General features: G+C 45.0%; 1 protein-coding gene across 2 annotated transcripts in view; it reads right to left on the reverse strand.

Annotated features, from left to right (window-relative positions):
- The window catches only part of akt1 (v-akt murine thymoma viral oncogene homolog 1), a 50,933-nt gene that overhangs the window by 26,711 nt on the left and 2,834 nt on the right, over positions 1-21,388 (reverse strand). For both annotated transcript variants that reach the window (XM_080414966.1, XM_080414965.1), the window contains exon 2: positions 16,464-16,638. In XM_080414966.1, coding sequence (XP_080271092.1) covers positions 16,464-16,509 — 46 coding nt within the window. In that variant the 5' untranslated portion in view covers positions 16,510-16,638. The remainder of the gene's footprint in view (positions 1-16,463; positions 16,639-21,388) is intronic.

Genomic DNA, 21,388 nt, shown 5'->3' on the forward strand with positions numbered 1-21,388 from the left:
AGGGGATTTTTCATCGCCCGTTCTGCAGAGTAAGTGTTTTCACACCAAATGTAGCTCATTTAGAAATTAGCTCGACTTCGTCAGCCTTCGGAATGCCACTTTCATCTCTTACCTACAAACGCACGAATGTTTGCTGCTCTAATTGAAACACACACTGACTGGGGGTTGGGGGGGTGGGTTGGTGGTATGGTGGATTTCCCTCATGTTCGTTTGAGTTGTGATGAAATTTCAACCACGAGTCGTTTGTCTGTTTTACACTTCGGAGGCTCGACAATCAACATTCACATCAGTCATCGAAGAGAATCTCTAGACAGTCCTGCTGCTGAGTGTGATTTATCACAATCATTCATTCATTCAGGAGGAAAATAAATTGTTTACTCCGGCACACCGGTGGTGGCCAACTCAGAACTGCAAGACGCGTCGTTTCAACTGGGACTGGAACCAGCAACCTGTTCCACCCAAAGACAACATAAAAAACTTTGACTGGATCTCTCAAAACACAGCCGAAATCTCAAATGCAGCCTCAGTGACGGAGCTCTCCGTACCAAGACTTGTTCGACTCCGCACAGCCTCAGCTGGTGCCTCATTCTGTGGTCAAGTTTTGGCTGACCCATATCCTCCAGCTACAGTTCATGCCAGTCCACGCTGGGGACGGTATGCGCACAATGCAGCATCATGAGCCCCAGTACCTTGCTTGGTTATTACAGTTTGTCATCCGAACGCATACACATCGAGAGGAAGGCTTAACCTACAGGTAGTAGCCTCATTAGAGAACTCTAGAACTTAATTTAGAAAATATATAGCATTATATATATATACATATATATATATATCGGAACACATTTGTTTGTGCCTCAAACTCCACTGGTGATCACTATCTGTGCTCACACTGAAGACTTGAGCCCCTCAAACAAACTGACTGAATAAATGACAGCGGAATATTCAGACAATGACGGGCAGAGACAGGTGTTTCTCTGTATGAGTGTGTGTGTGTATGTGTATGTATGTGTGTGTGTGTGTGTGAGCACATAGTGACGTGTAGAGTATGCATAAATTGCATTGGGGTGTATATTTAGTAGATGACAACAACAGCCCCTTTAGAAACGCTCAGAGGTTTGCTTCCAGCCCCACTGACGCACAGTGCCCACCAGAACTGGCACGGGCTGAGATCTGCCCCAGTTCCAATGACGCAACGGCGCACGGCACCAGTGAGACATTCTTCCATGCAGGGGTGTCCTCAGTCACATGGCTGTCAGTGAAATGACCAAACACACACACACACACACACACACACACACACACACACACACACACACACACACACACACAGTTCTCTGTGATTAACTATTAAAGCAATGGTGACTCATGCAATTCCTTGATGAGGGGCATTAGAGGCAGTTTATTGTTGAGACAGGGGAGAAGACCACATGAGAGGAATGGCCAGTGAGGCAAACACGCTCATCATGATGAAATGTAACACCTAGGGTCCACCTCTAAACCCCTCCTGGGATCACTAGAACATACTACTGTGACTTTGTCATTGCTCGTGTTTGAAAAAGCACAAGCCCCACCGGAGCACTTAGAAAAGCAAAATTGTTTGTGTGAGCAATTTATCTATACCGGCTGTATGGGACACGCTTACAGTTTATCTATACCGGCTGCATGGGACCCTGTATGTTTCTTTTTTACACAAGCTGACAGCAAGCAATGCATTTAAAAAACAACTAAACTTCACAACATTTTAGCGCAGTCATTGCCATTGTTTGTAGCAGGTGGACTATATGCGGAACACATCCCCACCCTGCAAGTGTAAAGTCTCTCCAGACAGAGGGCATCCCAACTTCCTCATCTGAGACCACAAACCTGGTCATGTGACAAAAGTGGAAATGGCCACATCCGTCTGTCTGTGTCTACACCAGTCTGTGCAGTGCACAAGCAACACAAGTGACCCGAGTCGGTTTCCTATTTACATCCATTTCCCTTTCTTTTTTCTTCTCAATTCACTTTCCACGCTGTCCCCCTGTCTTACTCACTCACATGGCTCGAGAGTAGAACTGACTATTAAACCCTAAGTTATACTCTGTCGCTATAAGTTATAACTGATTTTCAAGCTTATTACGGTCATAGTGATGTATATTAGCATACCATTTGCAATGAATTACATTTTGACACTTTACAGAGATTCCCGCGTACAGCGAGAGACAATGCAAAGTGCTGACAATGAACAATGGACCTCACAGCAACGACACAGGAGAGCCCTTGGCTTTTAAGTCAATTCATCACCGAAGTGTTCCAGTAAACTAACCCCCTTTTGATACGAATGTGTTCTCCAAAACAGGAAGCTGCCTGATAAACAGCCTGACCACAACCTAGATAAGATAAAAGCACCCAAACTGTCTGCAGTCTGTGTGTTCACAACAAGACATATCCCCAAAACACACAGGGAACAATAAACACGATACACAAGGTGTTGTTTCCAACAATCAAGGTTGTTTGAGTTAAGGGTCGATTAGTCGATATATCCGGTTCCACTTTGGATTCGGTGCAGAGTGGGCAAATTATTCTGACTCGATCATTTTGGAGTCAAAGAATCACTTATCAAATATTTTCACCCCATACCTTAAGTCTGCTCCACACGTTTGAATTCGTCGTTTTAGAAGGCTGAACGATTCACCATGTGCACTAGATGCTGATAAATAGGTTTATTCACTTAATGTCCACTAACAATTTATCCAAAGTTTTCAATAAATTGATTCAAAAGGATCGGATTGAAATAAGCAGATTTTGCCTTTAGATTCAATCAAATCCGTTTGTACTTTGAACCCCAACCCTAATTTGAATGACTCTGTTTACGTTGACACTGGAGTTTAAAGGGACAGTGGAGGGAATAAACTATGAGTGAACTGGAGGCGGATGAACTGCCACTGGATGAGAGAATTAGATGAGCGAATGAGAGGATGAGTGTGAGAGAATGAGAGGACGAGATGAGACGACGAGTTGAGACAATGATGTGAGAATAAGAGGGGTGAGAGAATAAGATGAGGTTAAGTGGATGAGAAAATGAGAGAATGAGGGTGAGACGGACAAATGATTGAAGGAGAGGATGAGAGGATGAACACACAGTGAGAGAAAAGTTGTGACGAATGCAGCAGCAGCGAGACAGATCACTACATATGTTCACTACATATGCGCACAAGTGAAGTGTGTACGATCCATGCGAACGTGCGAGTGTGTGTGTGCGCGTGCATGGGTCTGTGTGTGTGTGTGTGTGTGTGTGTGTGTGTGTGTGTGTGTGTGTAGTGTTGGGAGGACCCATGCGAGGAGCTGTCAGTGTCTGATAGAGTGTCTTTACATGACAAACAGCTGCTGAGGTCTGGGATGCGCGCTGGGCAAAGTGGAAAATAATGAACGGAGAGCCGCTGCCAAACACAACAGAATTCATCTTTATTTGCCAACTGCTGTACGACGACCCTGCATGTGGACAGCACCACCACGCCCTCAAACACACACCCCACACACACACACACACACACACACACACACACACAAACTTAGGGGAAGAGAAAACTGGTTTAACAACAGCTGTACACATTGGATTGTATGTGTCTGTGTGTGGAGCTTGAACTGATCGATGGATTACACACTGTACTACATTAGATCTACACATCATGGGTTGTGATCTCACAAGGTAGCCCAGGTAGGGTTTTGCAAGAGGAGACGAGGGGAAACCATTCCCACTCGTTCCATTTCCAGTATTGGTTCATATCTCTGTTGATGACGGGCCAATACAATCCATTACAATCCAGATGCTGTAATGATTTTGCTCATAAAAAAAAAACAATAAATATCCTGTGGTGAAACTTTAAAAGACTCTCTTTGTACCTAAACAACTTATGATTCCAGAGCCTGCAATAAATCCTTGGTCCACAAAGGATTTAAGATTTACCCCAAACACAATGAAATCCTGAGAATTAATTTAATCCTTCGGGGTCCATTTCTACAGCATTAACCATTAGCCCTATAGACTTCATTGTACAACAAATAATAAAAATTAAAAAAAAGCAAAAGATTGTGAGTTGGTAGATCTGCGATTTTTGAACATTTGTGAAAGAAAAAAGAAAATGGTAAAAAAAAAAAAATTCTCGTTTTTGTCCAAAATAAGGACGCCAGGGTTAATGTGCTTACATTAACACCTCCTTTTGACTCAGAGGCCATTTGCAAGCGTTGCGGTCTGGTCAGGCCAGGCAGCCTTGTTGAGAGGTCGATAAAGAACGGGGAGGCGGGGGGACGTAAGGGGGGGGATGACGGGGACAGAGGAGGCAGAGTTGGAGTGACAGAGGTTAGTGGCTGTGTCTGAGGAGCTTCGCGCTACATCCGTCTCTACATGACAACGGCAGGAATGCGGAGGTCCCAGCTGCTGGGGCTCGCTGGCGCATCATGCAGAAGTCACTGCATCCCCCCCCCCCCCCCCCCTCCGCCCCCGGCCCCCCCACGCCCACCCCACCCCAAAAAAGAAAAGAGAGAGAAAGAGAGGCCCACCTCTGGGATCTGGCATCACATATAGTGCATGCTGAAATATGTTGAAATACAAAAGTACATGACCACAAGCGCACGCACACACACACACACACACACACACACACACAGAGGGTTAGATAGTGCCCACACCCAGAGGTTGGACTTCCTGGTGGGGGGGGGGGGGTATTGGGTTTTGTCCCTGGTCATTCATGACTCTGGGGAGGGGGGACATAGGGGGTGAGAGGAAGGGAGCCAGTGGTAACTGTGTGAACCGGGTGTGTGTGTGTGTGTGTGTGTGTGTGGTGAGAATCGGATGAGGGGGTTGGGGAGGAGGGGGTTGAGGATTAGGGAATTAGAACTCCAAAGCGAGGGGAGGGAGGGGGGAGGGGCCGTGTCTTTTGTTGGTTTTTCCCTGGTCTGCCCCCTCCATCCCCTCGGCACCCCCCCCCCTTTCTGCCGGGCCCTTGCCTGTAGGCTGCAGCTGCAGCCTGCCACCCTGTGCCCTGCATCTCAATGAGCCACGGACGGGCCGCCCCGCTCCAGAGGACAAGAGGGGGCTCCACAGTGGAGGGGTCACCAGCGAACCCCAATGCAGCCACCCCACCCACGATTTGAGGCCGATTCAAACCTAGTCGTACGACAGAAAGTGTTAACGCACAACAGCCCCCCCCCCCCCGCCGCCCCCCGATTGAGTCTGATTCACAGTTCACATAGCAAGTCGTACGATAAAACGGGGCAACGCACCCCTGTGCCGATTGAAGACGCATGTTTTTTGTGGTGCGACACTTTCCGCGACGGTCGCTATGAAATGAAACCTGAAGGCTGCCCATGGCTTCCTCGCTGCCATATAAGGCTGTCCCGAGGCAGGCACACAACAGCCCTGGCTCACATGCCAGCCTAAACCGCCCAGGAGTTTGGGCTCCTTCATTCTTTCTTTTCTTCTTCGCCTCCCTCTTTTTTTTCCCCCTCTTCCTGCTGTCCCCCCTCCCCCCCTCCTCTTTTGTCCCCCCTGCCTCTCTCCCCCTCTCTCTCATGCAGCTGGATGGGGACTCTACTGGCAGGGCTTTGGCAGTGGCATCAACAGGTCGTGAAGAAGGGCCACCCCCGGTCCTCATTGCAGCCCTCTCTGTGTCTCTCTCTCATCCCTCTCTCTCTCTCTGTCACTGAGGCTGCTGCTGCTACCGCTACAGGGGGAAAAAAAGGAGGGGAAAGTGGGGGGTGGGTGATGGAGGCTGCCCCTCTTTCTCACGCTCGTAAGAAAGCCCTCACTTCTTCTCCGCGGCGAGTGACACCTGCTGATTACCATAGAAACGCTGTGGGAAGTTTCCCCCCTGCCTCACTGGGGCTGAGATTTGCCCCCCCCCCCTCCCTGGACAAACAAGCAGTCCATGGATTAGTTGGTTAACTGGGTTACTGCATAGCAAACAAATAAACACACTTTATTTAGTGCAAATTAGTGCCAATTAAATCTCAATGGCCGATGTACAATCTGACACCCACACAGGACAGGGCAACGAGAGGGAAGGGACTGCTTTTTTTAGTTTTGTTTTACGAGGACAGGTAATTTTCTTGCACTTAATTATTACTGAGACAGCTCCCCAGTACTTTGATCTCACTTCCTGTGATCCACGATGAATCGCGGAGGCCTCTGGGCGTCGGCGTCAAGGCTCAGTGTGTTCCCTCCCCGCAGGGCGGACTGATGTGCAGGATGTGAGACACAGATCTGAGCATACAGTCCACTCTCAGTTTGCACACAGCTGAGTATCCCAGCTTGGATTGGTCTATGCCACAGGTTTTCAATGTGGGGTTCGTGGCCCCTAGGGCCACCACCAGGGGGCGCCGTGGAGGGGGGGGGCTTGCAGATGGACAATTTTATTTGTTCTTTTTAAGCCATTTCGCATTACGGGTGGTGCAGCCAGAGGCTATTTGGGGGTCCTTGGCATGGAAAAGTTTGGGCACCCCTAACCTACACTCTCCACCACTCCCTATAGTTTCTCTCTCTCTCTCTCCCTCTCTTTCTCGCTCTCTCTCTCTGATGTGATTGATGTCAGAGACTGGGAGCTCTTCGCCGGTCGAAAGCAGCTTCCGCTGCGGGTCTGTGTTGTCAGCGGGGTCATTATCCTGAAGGGGGGGGGGCTGTGCACTGGAAACAGAGGAGGGGGTGAGGTGGTGGGGTGCTGGCAGAGGCAGAAAAGAAAGTGTGTGTGTGTGTGTGTGTGTGTGTTGCGCAGGGGGGTCAGACAAGAGGAAGAGGAAGAATGTGGGAGCAGAACAGGAGAGAACAAGTGGAGCGATGGAGATGAAGGGGAGCGAGGAAGTGACGGAAACAAAGAAAGTGGAAAAAGAAAGCGACAGGCAGACAGATAGACAGACAGACAAAGATGGAGAGCACAGTCGAGCGCCACAGTTGTGGCGAGCAGGAGGACTCTGCACAGCAAAGTAAGCACGCAGCGGGCTTGCCGGGAGCGGAGACAAGTGACGGAGGTGCCACCTCCCTCAGCCGCCTGGCCCCCCGCTACGCCAGCCAGCCAGCCAGCCGACAGCTGCACCCCAGCAATTTACTTCTCTCCACCACATTTAGCAGGAAGGCTGCTTCCCATTACCCAGAGCAGGGGGCCCCGTGCTGACGGCCAGACGCCCAGCCAGAGCCCTGGCTTCCTGGGGAGACACCCTCTGCTGCTGGCCCCTGCCTCTGGGGCTTTGCTTCCAACTCCTGTCTGCCACTTCCAAGGTTCAGTGCTGCTGCTACAGTCCGGTGGCCTTTCTAAGCACCCAAGCATCTACTGCTGGGCGGGTGACTTCCAAAAAAGTGATAGATGACACACTAGCTCTCTTCACTCAAAGCAGTGAGTTACATTACTGGGGCTGTCACGGTATTGTTGAAAATATTAACAAATAGTCGATCTACAAGCTCAAAACACATCAGCTTGTAAATTTGCTATTTTTTGCTATTTTTGACAGTATAAAACAGGGCTTAAGTGTTTCAAACCAGGAAACACATACGCCATATCACAATATCCAAAATCCCAGCCGATGTCTCACAATAAGAACATCCTTAGTGTTATTAAGTAATTTAAAGGGCTATCAAACTATCAATTATTTCCTTAGCGATTATTCTATTGATTATATTAATCAAATAATCAAGGAGCTAAGAATTTTTTACAAATCGATTAACCACTTAAGTGTTATTTCATACTTTTCGTACAACGGTGTCATGCAAACATTCTATGAAAAGACAAGCTAACACAACACGTTGTGAGCTTGTAGTAGATTTCACAATTTCACAAAAAGCCAAAACAAAATGTTTTGGCTTTTTCCTAAAATGAAATAGGGATTGTTTATATTATCATATTAATAAATTATTGGTTGATTTTTATAATCGATTAAATTGACTAGTTCGATTAACTGCTGTGTGTGTGGAAAGTAATAAGTTGCATCATTTGTTACTGATCCTCAAATGCACTTGACCGACTCGTGTCAAAGAGGCATAACGATCAATTCAAGTGTAAAGAGAACACTTGACCTACATGGACTTCAAGACTGCATAATAGGGCATTAACGACTTCAGATTTCAGACCGACTTCACGACTTTGCTAGTCGACTTGTCGGTCATTAAAGTCGAAGTCGAGTCGACGTGTTGTTTGATGACGTCATCACATTGACACGCGGGGGGGGGGGGGCACACAGACTGCTGTCCAACCATGAGAAACTTGTATTCAACATCTCTGTAACGTTAAGTGCAGAATGATTCAGGCCTGACTACAATACAGTCAAGGGCAGCAGAAAGAATACAGGCTTATACCTTAAAATGTTTGGTATGTTTGGTGAATGAAACTTGCCCGGAGCCTATAGAATAGTCTTAAAGCGATCATTTCTCCATTAACGTAACCTACGCTCTTGTTTTGATATTAACATTGTACCGTCCCCATCTGCGACCGTAACACGCTTCACTGAGTGAGCTAGAGGGGGTGGTGGCCGGACTGGTGAGCTGCTGGTCGTGGGTTCGATCCCAGCTCCGGGCGCTACAGTGTTCGCTACACTGGTGTCAGGCGCGGCGCGTCACTCGCGTGAAGGACTTGGTATGGGCAGTGAAGCGCGAGGGCGCGCTTAGATTCAAACCGTTGGGAGAGTGTAGCGTCCCCATATGCGAATGTAACTCGCTCCACCGGAGTTGTTGTTGCCCGGACTGGTGATCCCAGCTCGGGCCGCTGCACGGTTCGTTACAATAATATAGATTCCATGGCGACGAGCAACATTGAATAATGATACATAAATAATTTTGGATGCATTTATCCAACAGGATTAAGTTTGCACGTCTTCCGACACGGTGCAGTTCAGCTGTCACTCACTGGCACAGAGCACAGTCAGCGCACGTAGGCACATCAAAGGCAGTGCAGGCTCACAGTTGAAAGCGCTTGTTAATTCATGTTTTAAATCTGAGAACTGCTATGATCACATTGAAAAACTAATCTGAAATATTGTTGGGACTATATACTAATATATCAAAGCAAGACAATAAAAAATAGAATAGAATGATGAAAATTAGATATATACAAATATACAGTGAAGTGAGGACTATACACTAATACTAATACTTACGTACAGTAACTTATCATAATTAGCATCGTTTCCATGTGCAGTCAATTTGATCAAAAACAGCAATGTTCACCCAAATGTGCAAAGTGACCATGTGCAAAGCAACAGGATTCAATCAAATGTGCAAGTGTCGCGTATATATACATAGCATGAGCAGCATTTATCAAACAAGAACAAGTGATCAAGCATAGCAAGCGACAGTGTCATACTAACACTTTGTTGTCTTATGTTGTCCTTTTTTGTTTTTGTTTTATGGCCGCATGTAGTGCTCCAACAGCGGCCGGGAAAGAACTTCATGTGAAGGACCCCCAAAATGATACATATTTGGCTGCGGACCCCCCCCCCCCATCTCATATTTTGTGACAGTGACCCCCAGAAGCAAAGATTTGAGTTAAACATGTTCGCTTTAACTAATATATGTGTGTGTGTGTGTGTGTGTGTGTGTGTGTGTGTGTGTGTGTGTGTGTGTGTGTGTATATATATATATATATATATACACGCACACATATATATATTCAAAGATTTGCACACATTTCAAAGATTTTTCTAAAATAGCGGAGCTACAAGCTCATAGCTCGGCGCAGGGCTATGAGCTTGTATTTCTGCTATTTTTTAATATCCAAAGTATAACATATGCTAAAGTGGTTAAAATGATTGTGACGCTAATTTAGTAATTGATTATAACTAATTTAGCTGGGGACCCCCTGGTGCCCCCCCATGGACCCCACTTTGAGAACCAATGGCCTAGAGCCCTTGGTTGTTAGGCATCTCTCGGGTGTTTACCGTTTCGCATCACCACAAACAGTTTGTTGCTCAGGTGAAGTTTGTCCTTCGTAATACTTCAGCCCTGCCCAAGCTCCTACTCTCATAAACGTCCAGCAGAGATGGAAGAGTGACCTTTCGGAGTGGTTGTAGGTCCTGATAAAAGCTCTGTCCATAACATATGGTCAAGCTCTCTGCCAGGATGCTCTGAGGAACTTCTGTCCTTGTACAAATAACCAATCCTACATACAGTTTGCATTCTGTACACTACACACGCACACACACAAGGAGCAAGAATAATAATCATATTATTATTATTATAAATAATAATACAAATAATAAAATAATAAAATAAAAAAGTGACTTGTTTACTTCTCCTGTTCGACTGGGCATCGACTTGTTTAACCCATTTAGACCTGGAGCACCTATATGTTGTTATACATTTCAATCCGGGAACACCTCTGTATTTTGGTTAATGCCCTACTTACAGCATAACAATGACTTGGCGCTAATTCTTTAGGAAAATATGTATGTGATACTAATTACAACTGCAGTATGGTTTGCCTTATTTGATAACAGTAAATCATGTAATAATATTTAATACCATAGTAATACCATCAAGCAACTTCATTAAAGTAACTACCGGTAGTTATTATTCAAACTTGCCCACCCAAACTCTTTCCACTCCCGATAGCAAGCTGAATGAGGCCTATCGGGTGTGTGTGTGTGTGTGTGTGTGTCTGTGTGCGTGCGTGATGGATAAATGGCAACCTTGCCAGTGAAACTTGGACTACAGCTGCAGCAGTGCTGTTTTATGTACTGTACGCACATACTGCAGTTTTGAGGAGCGTGTGTATTTCAGCAAGAATGTGTGGCCCACAGCGGCCATAATGAAGGGGTGTGTAGGAGCCTGGGTGAGCCTCGCGGTGGACTTGGCAGCGAGTCAAAGTCCTGAGGCGGTCAGCATTGCTGCGTCATGAGACAGAACCTTAATCAGGTGGGTCTGCGCCTTTGAAGTGCAAAACACAGGAGCACACACCCACACCCAACGTTTCCCGTCAAGAAAACCCATACTAAAGCAATGCATGCAGTCGAATCAAATACCATGAACACACATTATGCAGATTGAATTGCAGGAGGTCTTCTCAGGACACAAATAATTCAACAGAAGTAAAAATATATATAATTATAATGACCACTGTGGCTAGTGCCATACAGACACACATTGTTATTCTTCTTTCTGCCTCTCAACACCACACGTCACACACACACACGCAAAACCACTTTCCTGGACCACCAACATGGTCACAGAGGTGTCTACCGGTCACATGGCCAGCGTGGAGACCAATCAGCTGACGAGCTCTTGACTGAACCACATGAGGGTCTGAGTGGCACGTCGCACAGAACATCCACTTTCCTGAGGCAGCCCGGGTCACTGAGCAATGTTCTGGGAACCTCACAGAGATGCTGCTCAACTTCTGTTCTCTCTCTCTCTCTCTCTCTCTCTCCCTCTCTCTCTATCTCTCCCTCTTCCCAGTGTTTGCAGCTCTCCCTCCCCCTCTCATGGACTCAGAGCCAGCTGAGCGTGCCACCCAAATCCAACAGTTGTTGCGGCCTTCGTTAGCCTAACGAGGGGGCCGGCTCTTTATACTTGTCAGAGAGCAAATGAGTCAAATAAACAAGAGCTGGGAGAGAGGGGAGGTCAAGCAAGCGCGATTCTGTTGAGCTTCACTGGGTTCTTGGCCGGAGCGCTTCCCCTGGAATCTAGGGAACCCGCAATCTGCCTCTTTGATGTCGGATGATGCTCTGGCTTTAATGGAAACTTTAGAAAAGCACACTTGCAAATAAAAATAACACTCGGGATTGGTCTCCGCGACCACTAGAGGCCGTAGGCATGCAGGCGCATTCAAACGACGTTGGGTGCAGCATGTGAAGTATCCGAAAGGGAAGTATCATTTTGGGTACGCATAACAACGGGTTACGATAGACAACAACAAAGCTGCAGTGTTGTTGCAAGCCTCTGCTTGCAAGGCGGTTGGTGCATGTGGGTACTGGGCAATATACTTCTGCAAAAATGTGCTTCGCAGTGTAAACAGTGCGAGACACACACACACACACACACACACACGCATGTACACACACACACGGCTGCGACACTAGTTTGTCTTGCCTTTACAAACTAGTCCTTCCAAAACAGATACCCCTGGTAAACATTACTAGCACTAAAGCATATCCCAGTCAGTGTCTGTCAATGGTCCTGATAGACAGAGATTAGAGCCCGACCACTGCCAGATTTTTGGGTCCAATGCCGATCCTCCTAATGTTGGAGAGCAAGTGTGAACATGCGCGCACACACGCACACGACTATGACACTAGTTTGTCTTGCATTTACAAACTAGTTCTTCCAAAACAGATACCCCTGGTAAACATTACTAGCACTACAGCATATCCCAGTCAGTGTCAATGGTCCAAATACACAGAGATTAGACCGACCAATGACCAATTTGGAGAGCCCCAGCCAATCCAATTACTGATGTTTTTACCAATATTTTGCCAAAAAGTGCTAAATATTGTAAGCAATTTTGAAAAACTCATATGTTATTAACTTACCTGGCATACCTATTTTGTGCTTGTCATTTTAGGTGAAAGTAAATCTTTGACAATTAAAATGTTTGAATTAAGATTACATATTAAACTTCAATATCTGAAAAGAACATTTAACTTAGAATTTTAACTGCTATTTTAGCATTCTGGCAGCACAGGCAACAAGATAATCTTTTTTGTTTTGTTTATTATGCCTATTTAAAACTCAGGACACATCAGCTGCATAACGGCTGATAGTCAAATAATGTCTGATATATTGCCCAAACCGATATATCGGTCGGGCTCTAACAAAGATACCACAGGGGGTTGGGGAGAGAGTATGAAAGCATATCCTTCTGAATGAGGTCATCGTCCTGAGCTGAGCTTACAGAACACAACAAGGCTGAGAATCTGGAACTTGACCGTGTACATAGTCCTACTGGATTTATGGGGTACCGAGAGACGATGCTTGCTCCAACAATTATTTCCAACTCTATTGTTTGCCAGGGATAGGAGCCCCAAAGCGGCTCATGCTCGCATGTTGAACACGACTCATCGGGCAGGAACCAAAGGGGGACAGAGAGTGGCGTGGATGTTCTCAGCTTCCACGCCCGAGTTGTTCAGCCCTCCGTGCCCGTGTCTGGCTGGCGCCATGGGATCCAGTCATGACGTGGCGGCATCATTAAATGGGCATTAACGGAGGGCAAAGCCAAACAGTACACACCTTTATTAAGTCCCTTAAGAATTTAGTAGAGACCTGGGCCACATTAATGTTGGAAGGGAGTTTAAGATTGGCCGTGCTTTTATAGAATTAAGTTGGGAGTTTAACACGCGCACATGGAAGCAATGATCAGGCTGAACGTGCCAGGAATAGGCATGAGCCATTTATTATTACACCCACACGGTGAAGCGAGGCACTTGGGTGGCACTGCCACGGCTACAGGGCTCCGCTACAGGTGCAACACAGGACGAGAGTGGCAGAGCGGGGCCGGGTGGCCGAGGTGATGGACAGCGGGACATGGCCACTGCAGGCTCACCTTCTGTGCCGTGGCTCTGGGGCGAAGGCAGCGTGACAGTGACGCGACACTAAACGCCTTCCTGTCAAGGAGGCAGGCGGACGCCCCTCCAATAAAAACACCATCGGCTCTGGGTGACATTTCACAGGGCACAGCTGCTGGGCTGCGACAGCATGCCAACTCACTACTCCTCAAGGCTTGTTTGTTTAGCGTGTGTGTGTGTGTGTGTGTGTGTGTGTGTGTGTGTGTGTGTGTGTGTGTGTGTGTGTGTGCGTGTGCGTGTGCGTGTGCGTGTGCGTGTCAAGTGTGTGTACATTTAATGAGCATGGTATCGTCCAGCTTCGTAACAAATTAGAGGGTTTTTCAACCGGTCTAGTGTTTACTCTAATAGTTACCTTTTACACTATATACTTCTTAGAATCCTCCCTCCTTATCAATAGCGAGGAAAGGTGTGGAAAAATGGACGCATGCCAAATGTGTCGACATTACACAGGCAAACGGGGAGGCAAAAGTGATACACGTTTACTCTCGGTGCGAGATAACACCTCATGCAGGACATGTCTCTGTTGGTGAAGTCAGATAAATGTAGTTCCACATATTTCCTATTCTTTTCACCTGAATACAACCACGCTGACATTTGCTTTACAGCTGCTCGTGCTCCAGACAAAGAAATCTGAGATTTCACATTAATTTTTAAATTTTCTCCATTAACTCATCACCAGCACCACGTCTCATTCTTCATGTTGTGCCTCAGACGCAACATCACCAGGACAGAGGGTCTATTGAGGAGAAGTAACATTTTACTATAAATCAATTAACTTGAAATTAATACATTTTAATAACATAATATTATACTGTATATATATTGTGTTTTACAGTTATGTGTTATATTATACACATATCTATATATTGCGCATATATATATAAATATATATATATATATATATATATATATATATATATATATATATATATATATATATATATATATATATACACACACACACACACACACACACACTGTATATAATGACAATTATGACAATTTGAGTTAATTTACATTAAATGGGCGTCCATGGTCTAAATAAATTCAATTTGGGGATCCGTCCTCGACTGACACACACGCGCTCGCGCGCATACACACACACACACACAGACACACAACCCCCCCAACCCCCCCCCCCCCCCCCCCAACCCCCCGCTGGCCTAGGACCACCTGAGCCGAACCTGGCCGGCCTCGTTCTAACACAGCAGCTCGTTGTGTTCCCAGCCCATGCTTTGGGGAGGGGGTACAGTCGTCTACCCTCCCCTAGTGACCTGTTCCCCTGTCACCTTGTCCTTAGACCAGTGGTTCTCAAAGTGGGGTCCTTGGGGTGGTTCCAGGGGGTTCCAGAGTGTCCCCAGCTAAATGATTGATAGTTAAGAATGAAATGGACGCTTAAAAATGTCTGTAACTCACATCAGAACATTCAGAGTTATGGGGGTCTGTGGCCTAATCCCTAATGCATACCAAAACTGGGGGTCCTTGAAATTAAAACGTTTGCAGTAGACACTAGATACCAGGGTTCTCTTCTAAAGCCCAGGGACATTGATCCGTCTGTGGTCCTGGAGGAGTTTCTTATCCTTCTTTGCCCCTGGTTAATGCTGGGGCGGGGGGGCAAGCCACAGTCCAACAGGCCCAGTTAGTGTGCACACACAAAGCTGCTCAAAGCCAGCAGGTATGTGAGGAATGCCTCTTCGTCCAAACACAACAGGACTCATGCCCGACACAGCCACGCCACACCACCACCACCACACACCACTGTCAAAGCAGCTAAATGGGGCCCAATGGGGACAGCATGAACCAGAAGGCTCTTTACATTACAGCTGGCTTACTGCCTCTCCAAATGGAGCGAACCTGGAATCAATCAACTCAGAACTATGTCCGTCAGGTCAGGCATTCCTGCTGCATTTTTCAAAACAAAATTCAGTCTGTCAATGCTGTGCTACAGTCCGAGGACAGGCCCGCTGGAGGTAATGTGGATTTTGAGAAATGTTTGGAATATCTCAAAGCAACATACTAGCCACAAGTATGCATATAAAACATATTAAATATGAATGTACAGTATATTCCATAATGCACTGCTCGTTTTACAGCTGAATTACATTTAACATCCATGACTCAATCCATAACATCAGTATCAACAAGGAAAATGTATGCGAAAGTAAGTTAGAATCTCATTATATTTTGTTTTCTTTGCCAGTTTAGTTAACCTTTCAGTTTAGAAATCAGGTACATATGGTATACTGAAGCACGCACAACTCTAATAATCTAATTGTAAGCTATACATGCATACATCATAGCTAATAACTTATGTGGATAACTTTTTATAACAAGATGAAGTTCAGACCACTTAAAATTATTATTAGATAATAAATTGATGGGAAGTTATTTGCCAATGTCAATAGAGCCTTATTCCATTCTGTTAATATTGATACCTGGAACGCATCTGTGTCACTTTAGATGTCTTTGGCTATTAAAAAATAGCAGATATACAAGCTCATAGCGCGGCACCGAGTGCCGCGCTATGAGCTTGTAGATCTGCTATTTTCAAAAAATCTTGATTTTTTTTTTTTTAAACTGTTAGGATTTAGATTTCTTTAAAGAAACACGAGTTGCCAGGTTCTGGAAGAAACAAGCAACCAGTGTTAAATCGTTCGCCATTGACGGCAGCCTCGCAGATAGTTTCAACGCATGTTTGACTATCATGAGACTCTACTATGAATACTAGTAGTGAAAAAAACAACTTTGCGTCGGTTATAATAGACGAATTTCCCTTAGCCACGCGCTCCCATTATGACAACGGAGGGGGTTTAAAAAATGACGACAGGGGAATATATGAAAAAAAAGAACGCTACTTTTCACATCGGTAGGTGAGTAACGAGACATCAAAGATAACACTTAATTTGTCCGGAATTCTCCTTTAATGGGTTAATCTGCTCATTCACCTCTTTTATGCAGCCATCCCTCCTTGACAATCACCACATCGGTCATGTTGGTGGATCCAGGATTCTGATGGGGAGAGCTACAGCTTAGTTGCCCGAATGTCTTTCACTCAGCCCTGGCAGGAGCTTGGAGATGAGGGCCTGAGGGGCTCGGATCTGCCTTCTCAACAGCGGTTACCTATTGGTCAGGGAGAGAGAGTAAAAAATTAGCCCCATATTGTGTGGTGAAAGATTTTCTTTCCACTTTGTCTGAATATTAACCTTCGGGTCAACACAAAGGAGAGGTAATGGAAACTAGCTGTCACTAGTTCTCCATGATCCTTCCTCTCTGCAGAGAAGCTTCAACCACAGAATGGAAGATGTGACAGAAAAGAGTTGCACCAAAATCATTACTGTCGGTCAAACGCCAGGACAAGGCAGCAGGCAGCGTTTTACCTGTTAACTACTTAAGCCCCGTTTTATAGTTCTTCGGCTATTCAAAAATAGTCGATCTACAAGCTTACAGCGCATGTTGTTGGCTTGTTTTTGAAAAAGTTTGAAAAATCTATATATAATGACATGCCCAAAACAGAGACTCCAGGGTTAATGTGGTTAAAATAAATGAATAAAAAACTGTACGAGAGAATAACAGTCAAGTCATCTGACCCAAATAGGGAAGAATTTCCCTGTCGTCGACTTCCGTTATTCAGCAATTCTAAGTAAAAAGAACGCTATAGGCTACTACGGTACTACCATAACCAGAACACTTGACCTTTCAATTCAGTCAGCACTTCATTATCACATAAAGACAGCTTTTGACGCAGTGCAGAAGCAAAAAGACGATCAATTGCTATGCTTTTTAATACAAATGTCACATACTGTACCAGACAATCTCTGGCCATCGACTGAAATCAATTTCTCCACTGCGGTGGAGAAATTCTGGGAGTCAGTCACATCTAACTCAGGCCCAAACATATCCGCCGTTAAAAGTGCTATCGAATAGGGCTGTCACGATTACAAATTTAAGTTGACGATTCATTGTCACTCAAATAATTGCGATTAACGATTTAATTGTGTGTTTGGCATTGAACTTTGGAACATATGAAGCCTTCTAGGCTTTGTAATCAAAAATTTGCACGGGGCAGATATGACAAATAACTGAAATATACAAAGAAATTATTGACATATATTTAATCATTTTGAAATTTTGCAAAAAATGTTTTCAACATGGAAATCATTATGACGATTATGCAAAAATAATTGCGATTATCTAAAATAATTGCGATTAGACGATTATGTAATAATTGTGACAGGCCTAGAGTCAGTCACATCTAACTCGGCCAAATATATCGGCCATTAAAAGTGCTATCGATGTGCCCCAAACTGTGATTGTGCTCAAGTGTCTCAATGTTCTGTCTCAACGACTGGCAGTGAGTTCACACACACCGGCAAGGCTATTTCTGCTCTGAGTTGTTGTTTTATTTATTGCCCTCCTGGGCGTGTGGTAATTGTCCACAAAGTCATCATTGGGAGTCATCTCTGGATCTCTGAGAAGGATTTGGAAAGCACACTGTGTCCAATTCAAACTGGGGAGCACACAAACCGTTGCTGGAGCACTCTGGCATCTCAGCACGTACTCTCTTACACAGACATATACACATTATATACACACTGGGGCTACATCACACAAACAAGCCAAAGCGCACGCACGCAGACACACACACACACACGCTCACGCAACACCACAGCCAAAAAAGCAACGCATACACAAGGCCGGCTCTGGAGCCACAACAGAGCACTGCTGTTTTAATGGAAGCGACCTGTTGCTACTGCGGGCTGTGTGGAAAAACGCTGGTCCTCTGCCAGCGCTGCAGCCCAGCAGCCACTGAATGAACCCAGTACCCTGTCAGCGGGTCACATGGTCCGAGGGCCTCCGGGCCGCAGCCCGCCTGCCTGCCCTGCTGTCAGTCCGCCTTTCAATCATTCATCATTCTGGCTCGGGCTCCGGGGGCCCACCCCATTCAATGCAAATCAGTGTCATGCAGCGAGGATGCCACACACGGTGACAGTGGACCAGCCACAGAGGACAGTCCCATCATGTGTTTATGACGGAAGGTAAAGAGGAGACAGCCAGGGCCCATGTGTGGACAGGAGAGCATCATTTCTTCATTCTCGTGATCTGATTAACTGCATGTTATGATGTAAATCAGTGATTCTCAAACCTTTTTAATGTCAAGGACCCCCAGTCTGTTACGCATTAGGCCAACTGCCCTCCATTTGATACAACGTTTTATCTCTGGAACCCCAATCTGAACGGTAAGATCTTCAGTGTTAATTTAACGCTGAGAATGTAACTGGGCATTTGGTTACATGAGTACACTCTTGGAGTTACAATACGTGTAAGGGTCCACTGGTTCCTATCAATTATTTAGTTGGGTACCCCCAGAACCTCCTCAAGGACCCCCTAGGGACCCTGAACCCCTTGTTGAGAAACTGTAATGTACGTATGTAGACCATGGGTCCCCACATGCGTACGACTATTCACACGCAGATAATAGTCCTTAAAGCTACAAGTTTATGTTCGCTGTTTCCCTTTTTCGCCAGAGAGAGGTACTTGCAACCATGTCCAAACTAAAATGAAGACGGTGGTGCATCTTGTGTAAAAATCGGCATGCCATCTGCTTCAAATAACTTGAGATTGTCAACCAAGGGCAATAGGTGTCCTACCCGACACCATGGTCTAAAAATGTGTCAATGGAAGAATAAGGAGACCACCTCCAACGTGCTAATTGTGTTGTTTTAACAAATGCTACCTTATAGATTGATCAAAATAATGTGTACTGAATTGTGCTCTAATGCATAAGGCAGGCATAATTGTAATTGTTTCTTGTTGTTAACAATAACAACATAACCTACGCCAGTAGGTAGTAAGTAAGCAAGTACGGTAGTTAAGTCCAAAACCTAAACATTAATTTAGTCTTACACGTCTGTCTTGCCAAAACATTATATCATATCAAGGCATATCTAGAATAAGGGTTGCCAAACTTTTCAGCCGCGACCCCACAAAATAATCATATTTGAACTGGGGACCCCCCATCCTGACAAGCACTACAAGAGCGCGTGCGACAATTTGGTACATTTTAAATTTGGTATTAAAAAGGTCTTAAAAGTCATTTTTTTAATTTTGGGACCCCCAGTTTGGAAACCATTGATCTAGAAGAGGAAGTGTCACCAAAGCCTGACCTGGGATTCAACACGTGCAATGAAAATTATGATTGCGGCATCACGCAAGAGTGCACACCACTCAACTAGCCGAATGAAATCATGATCAGCATTATCCATCATTGCTTTGAACTTGAGCTAAGATCTACAAGCTCACACGGCATTGAATTTTTAATGGGGCTTAAGTCGTTAAATAAGATTATTTTTGTGTATTTTATTTTTTATAAGCTTATAAGTAAAATTGTTCTAATCAATTTCCAAATTGATTAGAACATTTTGCATTTTTGACAAAATATCGATAAAAACATCGGTAATCAGTGGTCTCTAGGACACTCCTTTTTTGTTACCACCACGCTCTGACTTCTCTGGTGTGATATCCTCTTAGATTTACAACATTTATAAAGGAAATGGATCGCACTCAGAGTGGCAAGAGTGAGTTCTCTCTTTTATCGTTTCTTACATGTCAAAAGAACAAACGTTTCGGCTATCCAGCCTTCGTCAGTGTGCAGAATAAGGGGTGTCTGCTTCCTTTTGAGGAGGAGGTGACAGACTCACAGTGTACAGGTGAACATCACTACTGATCACTTTACGTGAAGATGACACCCCACACCTGGAAGGTGATTGCGGATCATGTGGACTGATAGACATGGTATTAACTCACTTCTCAATATGTAAACATACAAAATACATATAGTATATTTCCGTTTGACAGTATATACGCAAATACAAAACTGCATAACTCTAACAACTAACAATTGTCGCTGGGGACATAGGGCATGACTGCCGTGCCGTTCATAAATCAGCTTCGACTGTTAGAATAAAGAAACTTATTTTATACTGAACAAAACACCATATACTGTATGTGGATGACATGAGGGGAATGGCGGTGCCCAGATTTATCCCTATAATATTTATACATTTTGAGGTTTTTAAACCATTTTACAAAAGTGTTAGAAAATTGCAAGTGACCAAGCAAAACACTTTTTATTGTTGGGTCAAGGCCGGTGCCATTGTCCCGGTGCCAATCACAAGAAAGAAGACATGTTGCATTCTTCATTCATGCCCAGGGGAAAAAAAGAGTTATTAAACAGTGTATCCAAAATCATTCCTTTTGTAGTAGTTTCTCATACAGTTACCACCTCTGCGGTTGAGCTATGCCTTCTCAATGCCAATACATTTAAGGTCTTCAATTTTGTGGCCTTGTTCACAGAAGTGACACGATACGGGCGACGCAACATCGGCCTGTCTAGGACATTCCAAAATTAAGATCTGACCCAAAAACTTAGCATCGGCCGAGCTCTACCAATTTGCCTTGTTTACATTCTAAAAAGGGAGATGCAACAGCTAATGCCATCATTTCATAGAGTTGCGCAATGCCTGTGTTCAATGCAATGACGCAGCATCATACTGGCCAAAGCAACAGTACAGCTCTGTGACTTGTTTTTACAGGTTTTGGGACAACAATTGAGTTTTATGATTTCCAGATATTAGCTATTTCTTGTTTTGGCTAGATGGACCATACTTGTAAGACATTCTTTAGGTTTGGACTTTCCGCAAGCATGCTGACAATGAGAAAACATCTGTAATATGCAACGTAAAAACAGGTTGATCTACAGCACACTGAAAATATCCAGTGTTTTCCTTGAAAATGCTGGAACCGTTTGAAGTGCTGGAATCACTACTGATAATAATAATTTAGGTGCAGCTGAGCTTCCCACCTCAGCTAC

Source organism: Gymnoscopelus braueri, assembly GCF_963280865.1.
Source record: "Gymnoscopelus braueri genome assembly, chromosome: 19".
In the NCBI taxonomy this organism is placed as follows: domain Eukaryota; kingdom Metazoa; phylum Chordata; class Actinopteri; order Myctophiformes; family Myctophidae; genus Gymnoscopelus; species Gymnoscopelus braueri.